The sequence below is a fragment of the Bombus vosnesenskii genome, unplaced genomic scaffold (genome assembly GCF_011952255.1).
Source record: "Bombus vosnesenskii isolate JDL3184/JDL3185 unplaced genomic scaffold, Bvos_JDL3184-5_v1.1 scf7180000013295, whole genome shotgun sequence".
NCBI lineage: Eukaryota > Metazoa > Arthropoda > Insecta > Hymenoptera > Apidae > Bombus > Bombus vosnesenskii.
Window position 1 is genome coordinate 501,672 of NW_022882946.1, and position 19,377 is coordinate 521,048.

Sequence of the window (19,377 nt, forward strand, 5' to 3'; positions counted from 1 at the left end):
GATAAGGTCATTTGTACAGAACGTACAAAATTACAGTATATATTATACGGTGTATATGTACATACAGAGTGATTGGTATCTGGTGGTACGAGCGGAAAGGGCGTGATTCTACGCGAAAAAAGAAGTCGAAAATATGGAATAAAAATTTTTCGTTCGAGGCTTTGTTTTCGAGAAAATCGACTTTGAATTTTCGTTCGGTACGCGTGCGGTACGTTATAACGGATCTCACTGTAGATCGTTGTCTCGATGGAAAAATTAAAAAAAAAAATTTTTTTTTAATTTTTATTTTATATTTTCGACTTCTTTTTTCGCGTAGAATCACCCCCTTTCCGCTTGTACCACCAGTTACCAACCATCCTGTATTATGTTTACAAAATTTGATATTTTTGTGTGGATCGGTACATTCGAACGTTAGCCAGACAACACCATCGCGAACGTCCTCCATAGTATCGCATATTTTGAGGCTAGAAAATCTTTACAAAACGGGAGTTTTTCCCCTGTGTGGAAGGATTACAGAGCTGGTAGTGGGATTGGGAGTAGAACATGGCGGGGACCAGACGTACTGTTGTTAGATAGGTAAACGTTTATTTACATCCGATTCTGCATATCGAAACGATGCTGAATCCGAGAGAGTTGTTTTTTAAATTGCGAAATGATGTCACGTTCATTCGGTGTAAAACACGATCAAAAACTTTCCTTGAAGTATTCAAATAAGGAAAGAATATAATTTGAATATGAAGCATAATTTCCGAAGCATCTAGCGAATAAACTTCGACAAACTAATTCAAGGGTAAAAGAAACTGCAGACAACGGACGTTGCGCTGGATGGACGAATCGTAGGGAGCTTCATAAATAAAAATTTACGGTAGAAACGATCGAAGTAAATTTGTTGCGAATCGCTGTGTGATGCAAGCGTGAAAGGAGGCAGTGGTTTTTGCAAAATGCAGCGGACCAGACAGGCCAAGGGCAGCGGAGAAGGACGGACAAGTTCAGGGATGTCGCGCGACACGAAAATAAGCAGATAAAATATTCAAGCTCCCAACTCGGAACCAGGCCAGGTTAATTCGAAAGATTGGTGAAAAATGTACGAGAGGTGCACGACTGGAACGATCACCTCTTTTTCGTAGTTCGCGACAGCCTGACGATAGCTAATTTGGAGTTTGCCGATTGGAAAAATCGAGAAGGTTGATCTTGCCGGACCTTGACATTTCTTCGATCTTCCAGGTTTTTCGGTGTCGTAGATATTTGTTTCATCACCGCCGTTTAGTCTCACGATGGTTTCCGCCGTGTTACTCGTTCTCCGAGTTTCTCGAGAGTATTTTCGATTTTGGATACTTGCAACACCTTTGTTTCTTCTCGAGAACTGGAACACCCTTCCGGACTCGTCGCAAGGTTTATTTTATTTTGTCACGCATGTGCCTTCGTTGAAAAATGGTTGACCTTGTTTCTCGCTGCTCTTTATTCGATGTGTTATCTTTATCTTCTTCTCAAGAATCTCTGCAAATCTCGTCGAGTTCTACGATACGGAACTCGAAAACTTGACGACGTATTCCGTCGATAAAATGGCTGGAAAATCGAAATCCCCTTCTCGTGGGAAGAACTAGATCTTTTACGAGAGAGAAACCTTCTATCTCTTGGAAGTAGCTTTGAAAGATCTTCGTAAAATTTGTAAACAGGGGGAATAGAACCGTGTCAGCCGGCTCGAACGACTTGGTCATTCAATCAGCGTCGTTCTTACGTCGCTACTTTATACCGGCTCCGCAAATATCGAATCGGTCCCATCGCACCGCTCGCCCACCCCTCCTTTCTATTCATCCGACCCAGCACCCTTGCTCTACCTCGGTCTCTCCCTTTTTTTCAACCAGGTTCTCTGTCGGCGTCGACATCGTCGAACGAACGGGCGGCTAATCGTGGCACGCGCTGCATAACGCGGTCGGTGAATTAAAAAGAGGTCGCGGTAGCCGGGGGCGCGAGATGTTGGCGTTACGTCACTGACCTTGCCGATTCTCCGGCCACGCCGCGCCGTGGCACATTGTTCTCGCGGTGTTTCCTCGTCGTGCTGCTTTTGTGCCGCGGGTTCGCACCGCTTTTTAAAACCAACCGTATTTCCCCGCGTAACAGCTGTTCCAATGTATTCGCTCGTCGAGCATATTGCCGCAAGATGTGAGAAACGAGAGGGACGCAGAAAAACGTTCTCACTGCTCTCTGCAGCAATGATATTTTACGAGCAAATTTTTGAAAATAACCATACCAGATTCTTCTTGATTTGCACATATTGAAATTGTCCCGATCGTCTATTACTCTAACAATGCCAGTGGTTACGCGGAAAATGAACTTGTGCTTGCACGTTAGTGTAGCTTGTTATACGAACGTATAATGTAAATTTCGCAAATTAGACAGTTTGCAAACGCTCGAATTATATTTCGATTTCTTTGTGCTCGACTGCTGTCGCATCGAACTGGTCATCGTGTCGGTTTTTTCCTTTTTGTTTGCAGAACGCAACGCGACGCGGAAACAACGCTAGCAATAGGGGCTTTAGTACTATTTCGACGATGCTGTATTCGTAGAGAGAGAAAGAGAAATGACAAAAAATCAGGAGCGTTCCGTTCCTGTCATTCGCGTTATACTTTCCTCTGTTGGATTTTCCTTTTACCCGTTCTTAATTGTCCAATTACGCTGATACTCGAGGCATTAACGACACTCGGCACCATCGACGGACCACTCGTTCCCCTTATTTACTCGCTGAAACGCTTTTCCTCGTGAAAGCGGCAATTCGATCTACGAGTACTCGTTTTTAGAAACGTCGTTGTTTGTAAATGAAGATATTCGTCGCGTTTTACTTCTTTTTCGAGCCGAACGTTTCGATATTAGGAACTACGGAGAAATAGATTTAAAATCGTTTTTGTTCGCACGATGAAAATTGATTTTTCACGATTACCGCAAATAATCGGTGATATAGAATACATAAAACGGATATTTCAAATTCATTTCGAAAGTTTCCTAAAAAGAGAGAAAAACAAACGGCGAAATGTAACGAATTCTACTTTTTCCACTTTCCATTTCCATCTTCAGCTTTTATTTTTTGTTAATTTTAGTTTTTCCGTGCTTGCCCTTTCTCTCGTTTCGCATTGCGCGAACAATTGCACACCTTTCAGAACTTTCGCGTAATTCGTTGCCGTCTAATTTGCGACCTGGTTCGTCCGTAGTCGCGTTTAGTTCAACGATTTTTAAACGCACGATGGAACGATGCACTTTTCGATTTTATTTTGTCTGTTTTTAAATACATTGCGCGATTTTCTTGTGGATAAAGCTGCGTGTTTCAGCATGATTCTATGGTTACACGCGTTTCGTATGCACTTTGTACGTTCGCGCGTTGTTCTGTAAATGAACGTGTCTGTAATTTGCATATCGTATTCCGCTGAAGTATCGCAAAACGTTTTATCTCGACGAAATAGTTGTAATGGCATATTTGTTGTGTAATGGCATATGTTTTACGGCTCCTTCGGAATATTACGCTTATTTGCGTTTCCAACGATATCTACAATTTTATTTTTATACGCGAAGAATATAGGAAATGGTCTGCTACCGTTTTGCGTTTCACACGAATGTTACGAAAAAGTTCGTAACAGTAGAATTTAGTACCACTTGCTGTTGCCTGTGAAATTTAATTCGTTGAACGTACTACTTAAGAGGTTCGTTTAACGATATATCACGCAAGAATGTATCAGTGAGAGGAAAAAAGGTCACGGCGGAGAAAGGTTGCGTGGATATAAATTCGTTATATACGAAGAAGCAGCGAGCTATGTACCGCGTCGCTCGCCGCGTAGCGGATTCACCGCTGGGAGTTTCTTTTGTGATGAAAGAAACGAGGAGAAGGGGCGGGAGAAGGAGAAGAAAAAACGAGCTTTAGATTGCGTCGCGAGAATGTAACGCGAGCTCGTGGAAAGCTAATAAAGCCTTGGAGGCGCGGAACTGCGTATGAAATTTTCTACCGTCTGTTTATGTTGGTGCGAGATTACATATTTCGCGGTGAGAAAAGGCGGAGGATTAATTTACGATTCTTTCTTTCAAATTAACCGACCAATTACCAAGCCTCGTCGTCGCGGAGAAAGGAAGAAACAGGATCGCCGATTCGTCTAAGAAACAGCCTCGGTTCAAAGTAATTTTCTCGATATTTACTTATTTTATTTGAATGCTCGAATCCCTTAGGCTGAACGTACCGACTTCGAAAGAATTTCCAGGCTGTTTCGTACGAAAAGCGAACCGAAAATCCATTTTCGCCAGGAGCAGATGTCCCCTCGGTGCGCTTGATTTTGACATATAGAACTTCGAGACTACTAATCGCGAATATACGTATTCGATTTTTATTTTCGTTGTTGGATATGTCGCGATACTAGTTGGATTTATAGCCGAGATTAGAATCATTCGCCGGCTTTGTAATTTTCGTTTAAAGTTATTTGCTAAAACAAGATCAATTCGATTCATTGGCGATTATTACTTGTCACTGTTCGAGAACGATCTACTATTCCTATTTTGATCGATACAGAGACAAACCGTAACTGAAAATGTTTGCATTTCTCCAAGACACTGAGGGTACTTTAACGAAACGAAGGTGTTCGTCCCAAAAAGTATCTCTTTCAAATAGATGTAGGTAGAATCAGGCGCGTGGCATCTAACAGTTTCGTTTTACACGTAGAGTTTGTGCAAATGCAATGGCAGAGTTCCTATTCATCGAGAAGATTGTCTATAACGTTCATAATGAGAAAACTTGGCGACAAGTCGCGAGATTCGTAAACGAATACGCGATTCAGGCGTAGTTTGGTGCGAAAATGTAACGAAAGACAATCCGGGGTCGGGTGATAATCGACGCGAGTGAATCGTCGTGTGCCGCGAGCTTCGTTCGATGTGTCAGACGTATCGCCATCATGTTCACGTGCCTGTGGAACTTCTTCGACTGGTAAGATGCTCTTTTCCATTGATATTAATCGTAGTTAAGCTATTTCAATTTCGTAATTAACGGCCTTTTGCATTTTTATATTAACTTTTACCTACGGTACGACGATCGAATAGCGACGAAAAATAGTCCTTCTGACCCATTATTATTACATATTACGATCCATCCCTGATCAAATAAAGCCAGATTTCCGAGTTAGGCGAAGAGAAGAGACGCGTTTTTGTCCCTCATCAAGATCCTTTGTTTGTCAACGAAATATTGACCCGAAATCGAACGACCGCCGCCTCTATCGGCAGGAGCTTGCAATTTCAATTCCGTTGTAACCGAGGATCGTTTGCCGACGAGAGTCGGTCAAATATTTGCAACCAGTTACACCGGACTGTGAGACGGAAACGGCGACGATTCGTCAAATGCGTGATTCGTGCCTGTATAAATATCTTTCCTCTCTTTACGAATCCTTGGTTTCTTCCTTTCCAAGCTACAGCGTTCTGAACGGCTATAATTTGAAGTAGCGAACAGGCTACAATCTACGATGGGGGCAGTACGCGTGGCTCGGTGAGTCACGATGTGTACAATGCCGCGAGATTGTATAGAACGCCGCGACTAATTCACGCAACAGTTAATAATAGAATCACTGGAGCGGGTGCCGTGCAATCTCGGCCCCGAACTTTGCTAATTTCATTCGAAACGTCTGTTTCGAGTCAGGCCTACGGATTCGTAACGAGTTTAAAAGCCATTTCAAATGATGTTTTCCAAATGCTAAATGATTTTGCCAAATTATACGTATCTGTCGTTGCTGTGTAAGGTCGATGGGGCGAAGACGAACGAACCCATCGAATCGATTACCCGATTGAATTTTTTCTAAAATATTGAATATATTTCTAGCATTGAAATTGCACGAAAGCTTCCGAGTTGTTGGAAGATAAGCGAAGATGATGCGAAATATCAGAAGCAAAACGAGGTGTAGCTTTAGACTTTAAATCGAGTCGAGTAACCTTATTTTAAGAATTGCTCGAGACACTGCGATTAGATCGTTCGAAAGGAGAAGAAATGATCGAGGAAGAAATTTAATTTTCGCGAAGTAAATATATCGCCGTTTAATAAGTTATTTTAATAAGTTATCGCGATATTTTTCCCCCTTTTTTTAAATCATGCGATAAATGTTATTCGATTTTATAACGTTCAAAACCGTAAATTCCGATTCGAATTTTTTTTAAAAAGTGTAGTCACTTTTTAACTAACTCGTTACAGAGGTCGCGTATGCGTTTAACGCGTGTAACTTTACATCGAATAAAAAGTATTGGAAATAAAAATTTACGACATTTAAAATTTTATGCTTCGTGACGCCTGTATCAATTTACTCTGCCGAGATGTACAAAAAAGCTGTGCCACGATATTTCGTAGCTTCAATTTTTTAGTGTTGCGATATTGGGTTTGGACGATGGTCAACGATACCAGGTAGTCGATAATCAACTGGCATTATTTTTAAAGACTCGTAAAACGCATTCGAATCGAATAGTAAAACTGACACGCGAATCTCGTGTAATTTTTGCAACTAACCAAACGATCGATCAGCTTTCGCAGCGATAATAACTGTAACGAACAAAGTTTTATACTTTCTAGGTTTCACTTGCATTTTCCCTTCGATCCGTTTCATCGCTGGCATCGTTGTTCGTAATTGCGTCGAAAATCGTGGTGGTCCCTGAGAGGAACGCGAGCTGGGTCGATACGTTCGTCGCTTCGATATTTCTTTCGGTTGATCGGCAGGAGGATACCTTTCGAATCGAGCTTCCTCTTTACAGAGGCAATCGATAATGGCAGGCGATTCGAAGACTGCACTCTTGCCTCTCTTTCATTCCCGTTCTCTTGTCGCTGCTCCGCGTTGCTATTGGTATTCGTTGTTTCGAAGAAGAAAAGTTCGACGTGACAAAGAGGGATCGTGCGTACGACCAGAGGAGCACATTTTTTCGAATAAATTTCTAACACGCGCAGCATTTCATCCGGGTGCTTCGCGAAACGTTTCAATCGAAATTCCGTTGGTCATTCACGGGGGAATTTAATATTTCCCGCGTTTGCTTGAATCATGCCTCGAAAAGACAAGAGCGAAAGAGGCACTCGATTTGCCAGCATTTCTCGTAGCTCGTGCTTCCTGTTGAACATCGTGTTCAAATTTCAACGCCAAGTGGTATACGTTCAAAGGCGAAACGTTTTCTGCTTCGATCTTATCGCGCATGCCGATGATTTTTCAAACATTGTAAAGTTAATTATAAATAAGTAACGCATCCTATATAGGTCTTCGAAGTTTTCGTACGTCTTTCTACGTATTCGTACGTAACTGACATTAGACATGGAACAGACTGGTTGATTCGGAAGATCGGAGGATCGGAGGAAATCCAGCGGTGATCGGGAGTTAAAGTGACGGCATTTAGCAGAGAGAATTCCAGCGGAGGTCGAAAATACTCCGGCCGGGAATTGCGCGAGGATTCAGACACCGACGATCGCGTTTCGTCGAGCGGCCGGAATTAAAATAGGACTGCAGCTCGCAGATAAGAATTCCTCTGCTGGTTCCCTATTAATCTCGAGGATCTGCGGAACAATTCGGAATAATTGGCTTTCGTAAACTATATAGTCGGAAATTTAAGTTCTTCTTTCGAAGCTCGCCCCGACTACGAACAATGAACAACGAAAATGGAGCATCGACCAACGAACCTATGTCGCGGAATAGATTTCGTTTGGGATCGCTGTCTTTCTTATTCGCCGGTAGAGGGTTTTAGATTCAAGTTCCTTTCTCACGAGCCTCCTTTACTTCGTGGCGGAATTCTAATTTATCGGTCTGAAAGTTGAATTCCGAGGATTAGACCGACGAACAATGTGTTAAATTTCTAATCCAATATCAAATAATCTCAGTTTCGACGAATATCGTTGGTGAAAAGGAGAGCGTGACCGTGATTCCTGCCAACGAGAATTCCGAACATTTGCATAAGCGCCACGAAACACGTTTAAAATATATACATACGAAATATACACGCGTTATTGTCTGCAATTTAGCTATTCTGGTCAAATACTTCCGCGCGATTAACCCGACTATTCGGCGTCAGTTCGGAAATTACTAGAAATGCCTGCTCGTCGTATAGTTTCCTGTTAAAAACAATATCGTTCGAAGTAGATTTGAAATGCCTCGAATTTACCAAGTATCCCAAAAACACGTCTATCAAATTATTTCACTCGGTCATCGTTTTTTTTCGGGAATAGTTTAAACCGGTTAGGTAATTCGATTTAATTAACACGAATCTCGTCCTCTGGAACAGAAGCGGCGAATACGTTGCGTCGCGTCTGTCGATACGTATTCGATCTCGACATTAAATTGCTAGATTCCATTTTGCATGGAATAACAGACGACAACTGGATCTTTCTGCGCGAGGATCGAAAATCTAGAAGAATTCGGAACGATCGTACCCCGTGCCGGGAGAGTAGTAGTGTCGACGTGGCAAGTAGTGGTAGATCGCAGCAATAGGGGGGTCTCGCAGAAATTCGTTCTCGTATATTAACCGCGTTTCTCGTATATTAAGATGATTAATTTCATTTTTGATTGTAATCGAGTTATTCGTGAATTATTCGAATTAAGGCGTTTAGAGGTAGGAGTACAGCTTTAACGCGTAACGTGACATCAGCGATATGACAAACGAGATAGCGTAGAGACGACGCTATAAACTTAAGAGGTTATCTTGTATACTGTTCGTCGGTATTCTGTATCTAGTGTCACCCCAGGAATGACGTTATTATCGGACGACGCAGAAAGAAATTCCACTCGGGGACAATTCTAAGACTTCGAGGCTCGCGTTATCTTCCGAGAACATTGTCCAAAGATTCGTCTTTTCAATGCAAGATCGATTATCCGATGTCTTCGAAAGCCTACTAAGAGTCACGTTAATATAATTTAATATCTTTGCCGTGTTGTCGCGAATCGTTATTAGTATCGATAAGAATAGAGCAGTGGTGTTTTCATACGTATTTTCGTATGTTTCGCATATTCGTATCGTTAATCGTGAATCTAGTACAGGATACGAGTTTGCGTCATCGATATAATTATACAATTATACTTCGAAGCGAAGTGCATAAGAACACGTTAGACAGTTTTCAGGTGGAAGTTCAATTATCCAACGAAGAGCAGATTTAATTGCGGTTATCGGCAGTATTGGAAATCGGTTAGCGCCGCCGGAAGACGCTTCTATTAAATAAGATCTCGTGGATTCTGTTAAGTAGAATCATCCTATTAAAGCATTCGTTTCACAGCGTTGCCATTGAAACGTAACGGTAGGATAGGAGAAGTATGGTTCGTTTCTTGCTTCCGACGCGTCAATTTTGAACCGAGTTCCACCGTTTTAAATCGTCTTTTAGAGTTAACCAATTCGACAGATTTCAAATAGCACGGCGACATTGAAATATTTTTCTTACTTTAAAATCCAGCTGAAAATTTCTTCGACGGATCCGGCAACCAGAGAAGCGAAATCAACCCGACCACCGTTCGAAAGTGCATTCCGCTTGCTTCTTCTCCTCTCCTTTATCTCTTTCGTTACGTTTAACAGTTTCAAAACTAGAATAACAATAACAATTTCTTGGCTTTTATTCGACGCGTAACAACCAGTGACAAAGAGAGACGACGATTCTCTGCACAAAAGATCGTAAAAGGTCCAACGAAAAAAGAGCGATATTAGTTTCGTTTGTCTGGCGCTAGAGCCAGGAGCTAGTGACAAATTGCGCGTTCGCTTTGGTTGGTGTTCGCTTTCGCAGCGAACGAGGCGTGGAAAAAGCTAGGGAAACAATCGGTCGGTGGGCTCGGTAGCGTGTCAACCTATACGATGAATTTTCCATTCCACCGCAATACTATATCCGCGCGATTCCCTCGTCGCCGCGTAACGCCCCGCGCTTCGTGACGTCTATCGGTTGCATTAGCATTCCTCTGAAATTTGCATATCGCGTCGATGCTGCCTACCTCCCCGATCAGGCGAACGCAATTCATTTTCGTGTAAACATCGATTCGAATGCAACCTCTTCACAGTGAGCGTGTTCATTCGTGCATCACCGCGTGCTTGTATTTACGTAATTCTTTGTTTAATTCTCGTTTCCTGCGATTCTTTGGAAAAAGGAAAGAGAGAAAAGAAATCTCGTGCGAATGAAACCGACAGTCGACGAAATCGTCCAACACGCTTGAACAGGAGATCGACCGAACAATCTTCAGTTAATTGTAATTGATGAAATCGGTTGGAAGGCATCGTTGAAAAATGGTTGAACGCCAAATTCTGTTTCAAAGCGACGCAACATCTACGACCATATGGCGATGAATTAACAGAATGAAAAACACATATAAGCGTTTGACGTGGTTAAAACGCAAATATCGGGTTAAATTATATAGGAAGCGTATGCAAGCGAGATGGAAACTCGAGAAAATTGACATACTCCGACGCGCAAGATGCCGTAATTAAGCGGCTACGCGGTACGTGGCTGAGGGAACGATGGGGTGTCGTCGAGGGTTCGTGTATCGCGTTTGGCAAGATAACAAGCTCCTTAGCTGCACGCGCGTTCCACGGCCGCGCTGTTCCACGGGCAAATTCAATTCGCTCTGATGAAAACACGCTTTCGAAAAAATATCTCTCCTCCGATTACGTTACGTAACGTTGGCTCGGTTATTTAATTTTCGTGGTGGTGGTAAACTCCGTAAGTGGTCGCTGTAGCAATCTTGCGCGGTTTCGTGGCGAACTGTGTAAAGCTCGACAACTCCTGTTACATGCAGATTTTTAATCCTTTCGCTGTTAAGGCCAATTAAATAGTCACCCGTCGTTAAATCTTGGCGTTCGTTGAATCTTGAGAGCGAATGTCGGTTCTTGCAGCCTTTGCGCCGTAATAATCCCGTAAATAATCTTTACGAGAATGTCACGATAGCCTGACGAGATACACAAAATTGTACGTGTAATATTTTTAGAATTCTTATCCTAATATTATTCCAGCGTACATATCGTAATATACAATGAAATGTCAGAAATAAGATTTAGCAATTAGTTTCGTTATACTGGCTATAACTTGGTTTGACGGAGGAAGAAAAGCGAAAAGAACTTGTTACTCGCGATATCTTTAGCTCTTTATATATCGAAAAAAGGCTGGAAAAACGAGTTGCTTACGTCGTTACGACTTTGGAGGGGGGGTGGAATATTGGCGAAAGCGGATCCGCTGAAACCGTCGTCTCGGCGGAGTTCGCGAAAGAATTCGACCACGCGTTGACCAATAAAAATTTCATTCGATGAGAAACTCTGCGCAAAAAGCGGCGTAATTTTGAATCTCGCGGGACGGAGCTGCAACGAAACTGAGACGTGCATAATGCAGGGGCGAGCGTGCAGCTGCGAATCACGCACGATCGCCCGGAAGCGTAAACTCTCGTCTCCACGGGCTGAAACGGTTCCGCGAGCTCTGAATTATTGCGTTAACGTTGTCGAGACGGAACCACCAAGATTTTCCATCGCGGATGAATGGCGGTGAAGCGAAGCGCGAACAAAGCGGCTCGTTCGCTCTACATATTCGCCGGTTACGCGGAAACTCCGTTGTTGAATTTCTGCTTTACGGGCCCCTGCAATTGGCTCTTGCCGTTTAACTTGCTTGGAAAACTTGGAAGACGGAGAGCGTGGCCCGAGAATAATTTTGGAAACCTGTCGCCACATCTCGAGGAGCGGTGGGTTGCTCCAGATTCCTATTTGACAACTCTTTGTCCCTTTTCTGTCACCGATGCCTGGAATTCAGAATCCTCTGTTTCACCTTATTTTACACAGTGTGGCGTAAATCGCATCTTATTAACGCTGTAACATCGAGACGCCGTTATCGCAATTCGGCGTAAGCATTTGCAATGTCGACGAATCTGCCCAAAGAGAATCGGATATTACGGAGCATCGAACGTTCTCATGCATATTCGTATTCGTACGCAGAATTATCCTAATAGAATTTATCCTTTGGCCAGAGAAAATCCATCGAGGATTCGGTCGTTTAAAAAAAATCGAACAGGCGGCGTTCTATGGAGAACGCAAGCGACTTAATCAGAGTTTGATTAGAACTTAGAACAGCGTGTACGGATATGTCGCTTTGAAAAAATCGATCGGCTTTTCACACCAAAGCCGAAGCTCGTAAACGCCGTCGATCGGTCGGAAACCGCCAGGTGTAAATCCAGAAACCTCGAGCCGACGGCCCAGCTGGAAAATTGCCCAAACACGCTTCGAAATTTTGAACCGGCGAACTTTTCCGACGAGAGAAAGAGGGATTCGACGGGGAAGAAGCGACAGCCGCTCGCACTGAATATTTTATTTTCCACCGAAGGAATTTCCAGCAGGCGGTGATATCGTTCGCTGGCAACTCGCGACTCCTCTGATCTCTTCCTCCCTTACTTCTATTTACTTTACTCCGGTTTACCCCTTTTCCGATTCTTAAAACACTATTCCTTATCTACTTCCCTGACTCCATTTCGCCATTCCGGTTCCTTTAACCCTCTTCCTCGTCCTCTCCTACTTCGGTTTCCTCTTTTTCCAGTTCCATCACCTCATCTTATCTCTTTGCTTACGTATATTCTTTGGTTCTACTCTTTTCCCTAATTCTTCCACCTCGTTCTTTTTACTTGATTCCAGCTTATCGTTAAGCTCCTTTCTTTTCTCGTATTTTCTTGAACCGGGGTTCCAAAGGTTGGTTATGAGGTATATGAGAATTCCTGGAGCCGGTACGAACACGGGCGGACTTTTCAATCCTGATAGACTTATCGCTGAAACGTATACCCTGTCCCTGGCTCATCTATAATCTATGTAACCGCTATTCTGCAGAAATACAAACGAAAGTAGGAACAGAAATGAAAAATACGACGGACGAAGGGAGAAACGGTCGACGTTGCACCGAGGATTTTCCTTTCTGTCGATCTTAGGAAGCGATTTTCAAACTACGTTTGACTTAGTTGGATCGTGGTAAAAGGTTTTCTGTTCTCGTAAGATAACTTTTCTTTGAATCAAATTGTCCTTCTGGAATTTAGACCTTCTTTTCTTTTCTTTCTTTTGTTTTAAATCGACGATAAAACGATATTTCACGCTTGTTTATCGTTTATGTTATGAACGACGATTTCCCGGGGTCAGCTCTTCTTTTTAGTACCAAACTCCAGTTTCGAGAGAAACGACTTTGAAAATTAATCGAACACGTATATGTTTTTTTACGATGCTTGTAATGATAGCCGCGTAATGATGCTTTGTGCATGAATATTTAAAAGCGAACGACAGAGGAGTAACAAAGCAGCGGCGATGAACGTAGATCGTAGAATGAACATTGTCCGTTAATACAAGACTGCCGAGTAACAAATACTCGGACGTCGTCAACGCCAATAACGTTTTATATAAAAAATTAAAAGGACACCTACGAGCAAAATCGCGAAATATTTTTCTTCCAATTCCACCTCCGGAATATCCACCTTTATCGCTCAGTTTCGTCCAAGTGCCGGGCCATTGTCTCTTGGCAATTCCATCTTTCTTTTACCGAAACGTTTTCTTCCATTTATTTGGAACGATCAACTTCACCGACAAAATCCTATGTTTGCTGAGAGTATCGGGGGTCGTGAGTACACACAGCGTTTGGTCAAACGCAAGAAAAGCAAAGGACGAAAGGGATGCAATCCGTGGGGTTTGTACGCTGCGAAATCGAATAAATCTCGCGACGCGACGCGGTGCACCGCGGTCTCGTCGATGAACGTCTGTCAACATTAAAAAAGGGAAGCTCCTCCGCGGAAAAACGCGAGGAGAGAACCTGAGGGACAGGAGCTCGGGGTACAATCGAAAAGAACCTTCGTCGTCCTCACCGCCGATATGTACGTGTCTCGATTAGAGTCGCGATTTTCTGGTTGTGTCGGAGTATACGCGAAAAGCACGAAGAGAATCGAATTGATAGGACGTTGATCGATGCTGTTGGCGTTGCCATCGCATCTCCCTCGGTACCGCACTTGGAGCTTACTACAGTCTACGACGTGGAGGCTCGAGGAGGTAGTTCGATGCGAAAAATTACGAGGAATCTTTGTTTCGAATCGCTCTGTAGTTCTGTTCGGATCGAACCACGCAAAGAAGAGAGCAAGATATGTCATCGTACACGATTTATATGACGTACACGACGTACGCGATGAATCGACTTTCCCGCAAATGTACCTTTATGCGCCTGATTTTCATTCTTCCATTTCTTATAGAAATATGATTTTATCGTATCTCACAGAGATATACTTTTACAGGGAAATTGCTCTCTTCGTGGTTGCATAACCGATTTTAAAATATTCCTCGTATACATTCTGTAACAATATTGTTTGTATGATCTTCGCGTAGACGCTACTTAGACTTTCGCGTTGAATATATGGATATTTTATCGAAATTCAACCACGTTTATTCCTTTTTTAATTTCGTTGAATTTATTCATCGACGAAATCGCGTCTCCTTTAACCATCGATTAGCTAGTAGTATTTTATAGCAAAATAATTCCGCTGTGTACCGTTCGCTTTATTCATCTCTGTTTCATCATTCGTAAATAGCAGCTATTTAGCGAACGGAAGAGATTTTAAAAAACGATAAAAGAGAGACACAGGAGAAAAAGTTGAAAGAGCTTGCTTTTGAGCTATTCGGAGCGTCGCGTCGTATCTCCGCTCGAATCTTCTCGCGAAGAGATGCAGGATAGATTACGGAACAGAGAAATGAGTAAAGCAACGAACAGGAGAGAACAAATCGATGCACGTAGCTGAATCTAGGAGATACGGCAACTTTCTCAGAGATAAAGCATGGTGGCACGGTTGTTTCGCGCCGATAAACGGCTCTTGGTTCCAATCGTACTCGCGCGACCTAGTGTTTAGTTTCTTAATCGTGTAATTTAAAATACACACACCAGGTCGTTTATCTATACGCGATAATCGGATCGTAGCAATTGTTGGAAATCGAAAATCGGATGAAAATTTTTTCTTTAGGGCTAAAGCTTCTGTAAACTTAAATAAAACGTATGTTGCCATGTATTTTAGCGACTAGTTGCGGAACGTTGATCGATCAAACGTTGATCGAGCTTTGCCAAGCGTGTGCTGCGAAGAATTGTATCGCGTAGAGCTGCGCTAGAACCACCATATTAAATAACGGAGATGCGATGGAATTCGTGTGCAAGAATAAAGATTAGGTTTCCGACTGGCATGACCCAAAGGAGAGTCGGCATTGTTTCCAAATAAAACCGAGTTCCACCCGCATCGATTCCGGAACGGTACGCTGAACAAATTGCTTTGATTTTTCTGAAAAGACAGAGACACACACACAGAGAGAGAGAGAGAGAGACTCGCGCTTTTAGGAAATGAGATCTAACTTATCCGGTTGCAAAGAAGATGGTTGCGAACGAAAGAGACTCGAACGAAAGGAAAAGAGGGAGCAAATCTACTTTGCTTTGATATCGTATTTTTTGGATTTGATAAAAAAACACGTTTGCATATTTGCACTGAAAAACATGAACAGGAATTTGCAATTTGTTGTTCATGGATGTTTACACGATGGAGCGATACTCGACGATATTTGGCACGCGACGTTGTGGCATTTGCTTTCGTAAAATCACGAAAATCGATAACAGAATGCGTACAGAACGGTATTACTTTGTTTCTACGATATTATCGATGAAAACGACGATGCTCGAATTGAAATAAAAAATTCCATCGAAGCTAAGCTTTCGACTTGTGAAAAATTAGAGGAGATAGCATCGGACGACCGAAAGAAAAGACAAAGATCGTCGAGAAACAATTATTCTCAACCGTGAACTTTTATATTTAATTCGATATATCGCTCAATGTGGATTAGGCAGCTGTATGTTTCGACGGACGGCCTTTATTACGGCAATTCATCAACAGAATGTACATTATGTTCTGTAACATATCTAATGAAATATTCAAGCGATGCGAACATCGTAGCACGTAATTTGTTACGAGTTCCCTCGTTTCGTTTTGATGTCTGAACTGCGTATTTCCTGGTTTGTTGCACACTTACGAAGAATTAATTACCGTGAGCTGTACATCGCGAATCTCTGATACGTCTTTAGGTGCATACGCGCAACAAAGTTGGGACCGTTTATCATTTTTACGTACGATTCGACGACCAAGTAAATTTACCGTAAACTCGAAGAAAATAAAGAAAACATTTCGAATATTTTCACGTATAATTGCAATTATGCGAAACGAACGTTAAACCACGTCGCTAAAACGTAGGCATGTTACTAAACGGATTTTTATCATTTCGATTTTAGGGAGGATAACGACGTTACGTCGTCGAGGTCAGACCAGGCGTTTAATTTAAATTCACGAGAAACAAATTGACCAATAGCGAACGCGCAGCTGTCGAACAAACTTACGGAATTCCGGAGCACGTTTATGCATTCGACCCGTTTGGGTACAAATGACCATCGAATTAAATGTTAACGAACTGCAGCAAATTTTCATCGTAATTTTAACGAATCGAATAGCGAAGCAGCACGGCCAAATCGGCTCTACTTATTAGAGGAAACGGCGAACCAAAGCAGCGATCATTATCATCGTCGGTAATTCGATCGTAGCTCGATGAATTGAATATTTTTGAGCGGCCAAGTGGAACGGAAGTTTGAAAATTCGAAGCAAGACCGAAGGATCATCCCAGAATAGCTGGATTCTCTTCGCGTTAATCAACGATTTCAAGCCACGACTGAAAACGTACTAACCCCGATAGATGTTCAACTTCGCTCGGATTAACGCGCAAAGTTTGCGAAGAAGGATTTGTTCTCGGTTTCCCACTGCTCTGTATTCCGTTCGCTACGCAGACCAGTTTCGACAAAATATCCGATAACTCGCTTTCCAATTCGATTTGAATTATAACGGCGTTTCTCCATTAACGCTTCAAAGATCGTCCGAGTTTGTTGTTTTGTCAGCCAGTCGAATTGATTTAATTTGCTTCTCCATTATCCCGTTATTAAATTTTCGTTCTGTTTGTTCAACGGATTACATTGATTCGTAGAGATTGAAATTATATTTTATCTAGAGCTTAGAAGGGATCGATACCGTCGAACGTCACGACGATTCGATGCTCTGTTAATCGTACAGGATAAGAAAATAGGATGAAAAATTATTTTGCTATATTCGCGCGTATCTGGCGTACAGTGGTTGATAAGACAACCTCGAGAAAGGTTAAATGACACGGAGCGGCGCGGTCTACGCTTATACCGTGGCCCCTAAGAAACCATCATATTTCACGTGTCACGTATAACGCAGCGTCAGCCGGCGTTTCTATGTCTAGTAACGAAGACAAAGCAACGAGCATTCCCTAAGCTCTGAAACTTAGCGTCGACAGCAGCAATATGCACTGATGTATCGCGTCGACTTTGCCTTGATAATTCTATCAGCGCAAACACGATTATTCGATCTTCAATTACAATTTTACCTTTACCTATCGATGGGATAGACACGAAAACAGAAACGAAGGACAAGATCGCTGTTCTCTTGGATACTCCGGACAAAATTCAAGGATGAAAAGTCCTGCGAGATTTCGATATAAACGAGAAATTTCGAATCCTTGTCGAGTTTGTAACGGCAAATTTCTGTTGAAGGAACACGCGATACAAGTGACGTTCGTAGGCTACCGCGCTGGAACCGAGTTCGCCCTACGATTCTGTCACGTATCGACAAGAATAAGGTAATATCTCCGTCAGCCGGACATCCAATACCTCGTCCTTATCGTCGTTCGTTTCCTCGTACGGTTTCATTTCAAATTATCCGATATCCTGTCTCGCCACTTATTTCGCCAATTAGGTGGCTCGAGTATGTTTCGCTCTGGCAAGACGAGACGAAGAGAATGCAAAGACGGGAGAAGTAGAAAAACCGTGAGTCGAGCGACGGACGGAGAGACGACGAAGGAAGGCGAACAAAGTCGGCTTTATCGACTAGTCCGGCATATCGAAGCCGGAGAGAGGCCACACCCTGTGAATCGCGGTTGTTTATGCCCGACTGTTCGTAATTCTTGCGGCGTGGCGGCAATTCGACGGCCTCGCCAGGGAAACGCGCATGGAAACCGATACCGAGAAAATTATGAAAGTTCCACGGCTGCGAGAATCGTGTGCGACCGGAGGTTAGAGGGTTGAAATATCACGGAGTGTTCAGAGAGTTATGTGTTTGCAAGGATCTGCAGCTATGATTACTTTACCTTCGCGAGGTGAAATAAAAATTGAAACCGCCGCTGCCTTTCCGTTTCTTGCAGCGTTATTTGCTTCTCGAGCGATATTTTTACGTAGGCGGTACGAGCCTCGAGTCGTTTTTATGCTATCGATAATACACGACAGCAAGCGATAGTTTATTACGTATTCTAATTGGAGCTAGGAAAATAAGGAGATTTGCAGTTTTACTCGGTGGCGTATGCGCCGATTCGTTCATACGCGTCGAATCAACGTAATCTTGGCAAATTTGTATTCGAGAAACGTGACGTTGATGGACGATACGAAGGAATCGTTACACCTTTGAACAATTGCCTGGTTCCATTTAGAAATGAAATTTCTGCTCTGTATCTTATTAACACCAACCACGCATCTATCGAATATAACTATTTGAATAATCTCCCATTGACCCGACTATTACGAACGACTATAATCCCTGTTCTCCACTTTCCTTTCGTTCTAGTTTTCCCGACCTCTTTCCTCGAGCCATTTCTCTGTTCTAAACCCTCGAAAGTCGGGCGTTGCCGATTCGCCACTCGGTGAAATCCCAGGGAACGAGAGCGTTTCTGTCGACGCTCCGACCGATTCTTTTCGCGTCGAATTTCCGCGGTGGAAACTTTCAAAACGCGTCGACGTTGGAATTCCGTGGAAGAAACGGTGGCGGATAGAAGTCATAGAAGACGCTTGGTCGTTTGGAGAACGGGCTCGATCCAATTGTATCCTCGTTGGAACATCGAATCGCTACCGCGTTATTGGCCGTGTGCGCGCTACCGACGCGCGAGCTCCCGTTCGGAAGAGAGCGTCTCAGCCAGGATTACGCGAGCTTCCGGGCCGTGAGCGAAAATATTTGCGACTTCTCACGGGAAGCCTCTTTCGCACTCGCCTATCTATACTCTGTCGTGACGTTTCTTTCGCTCTACAAACCACCTCCACCCTCGCTTTTTTCCACGTTTCTCCTTCAAGCGGAAAGTTACACGCCACTCGAAAATTTTTGCGAGAAACCACGTTTCAATGGACCGGACATATTTGTGTTTTTCTTTCTTCGAAAAATATGCCATCGCTCGTTCTCCAACGATGTTTAGCCTGGTTTAGGGGACGTAGGTTCGAGCGATTCCACAACTTGCATTACGAAAATAGCACGAGAGTCCTGTTTTCTGTATAAATATATTTGTTCGAAAAGAAAG

General features: G+C 43.0%; 1 protein-coding gene across 13 annotated transcripts in view; it reads left to right on the forward strand.

Moving 5' to 3' along the window:
- The window catches only part of LOC117233211, a 192,695-nt gene that overhangs the window by 81,347 nt on the left and 91,971 nt on the right, over nucleotides 1-19,377 (forward strand). The window contains exon 2 of one of the 13 annotated variants that reach the window (XM_033493304.1): nucleotides 4,697-4,957. The exons of the other annotated variants lie outside the window; for them this stretch is intronic. Within the exon in view, the coding sequence (XP_033349195.1) occupies nucleotides 4,926-4,957 (32 nt within the window). The 5' untranslated portion in view covers nucleotides 4,697-4,925. The remainder of the gene's footprint in view (nucleotides 1-4,696; nucleotides 4,958-19,377) is intronic. 13 annotated transcript variants of the gene reach the window in all.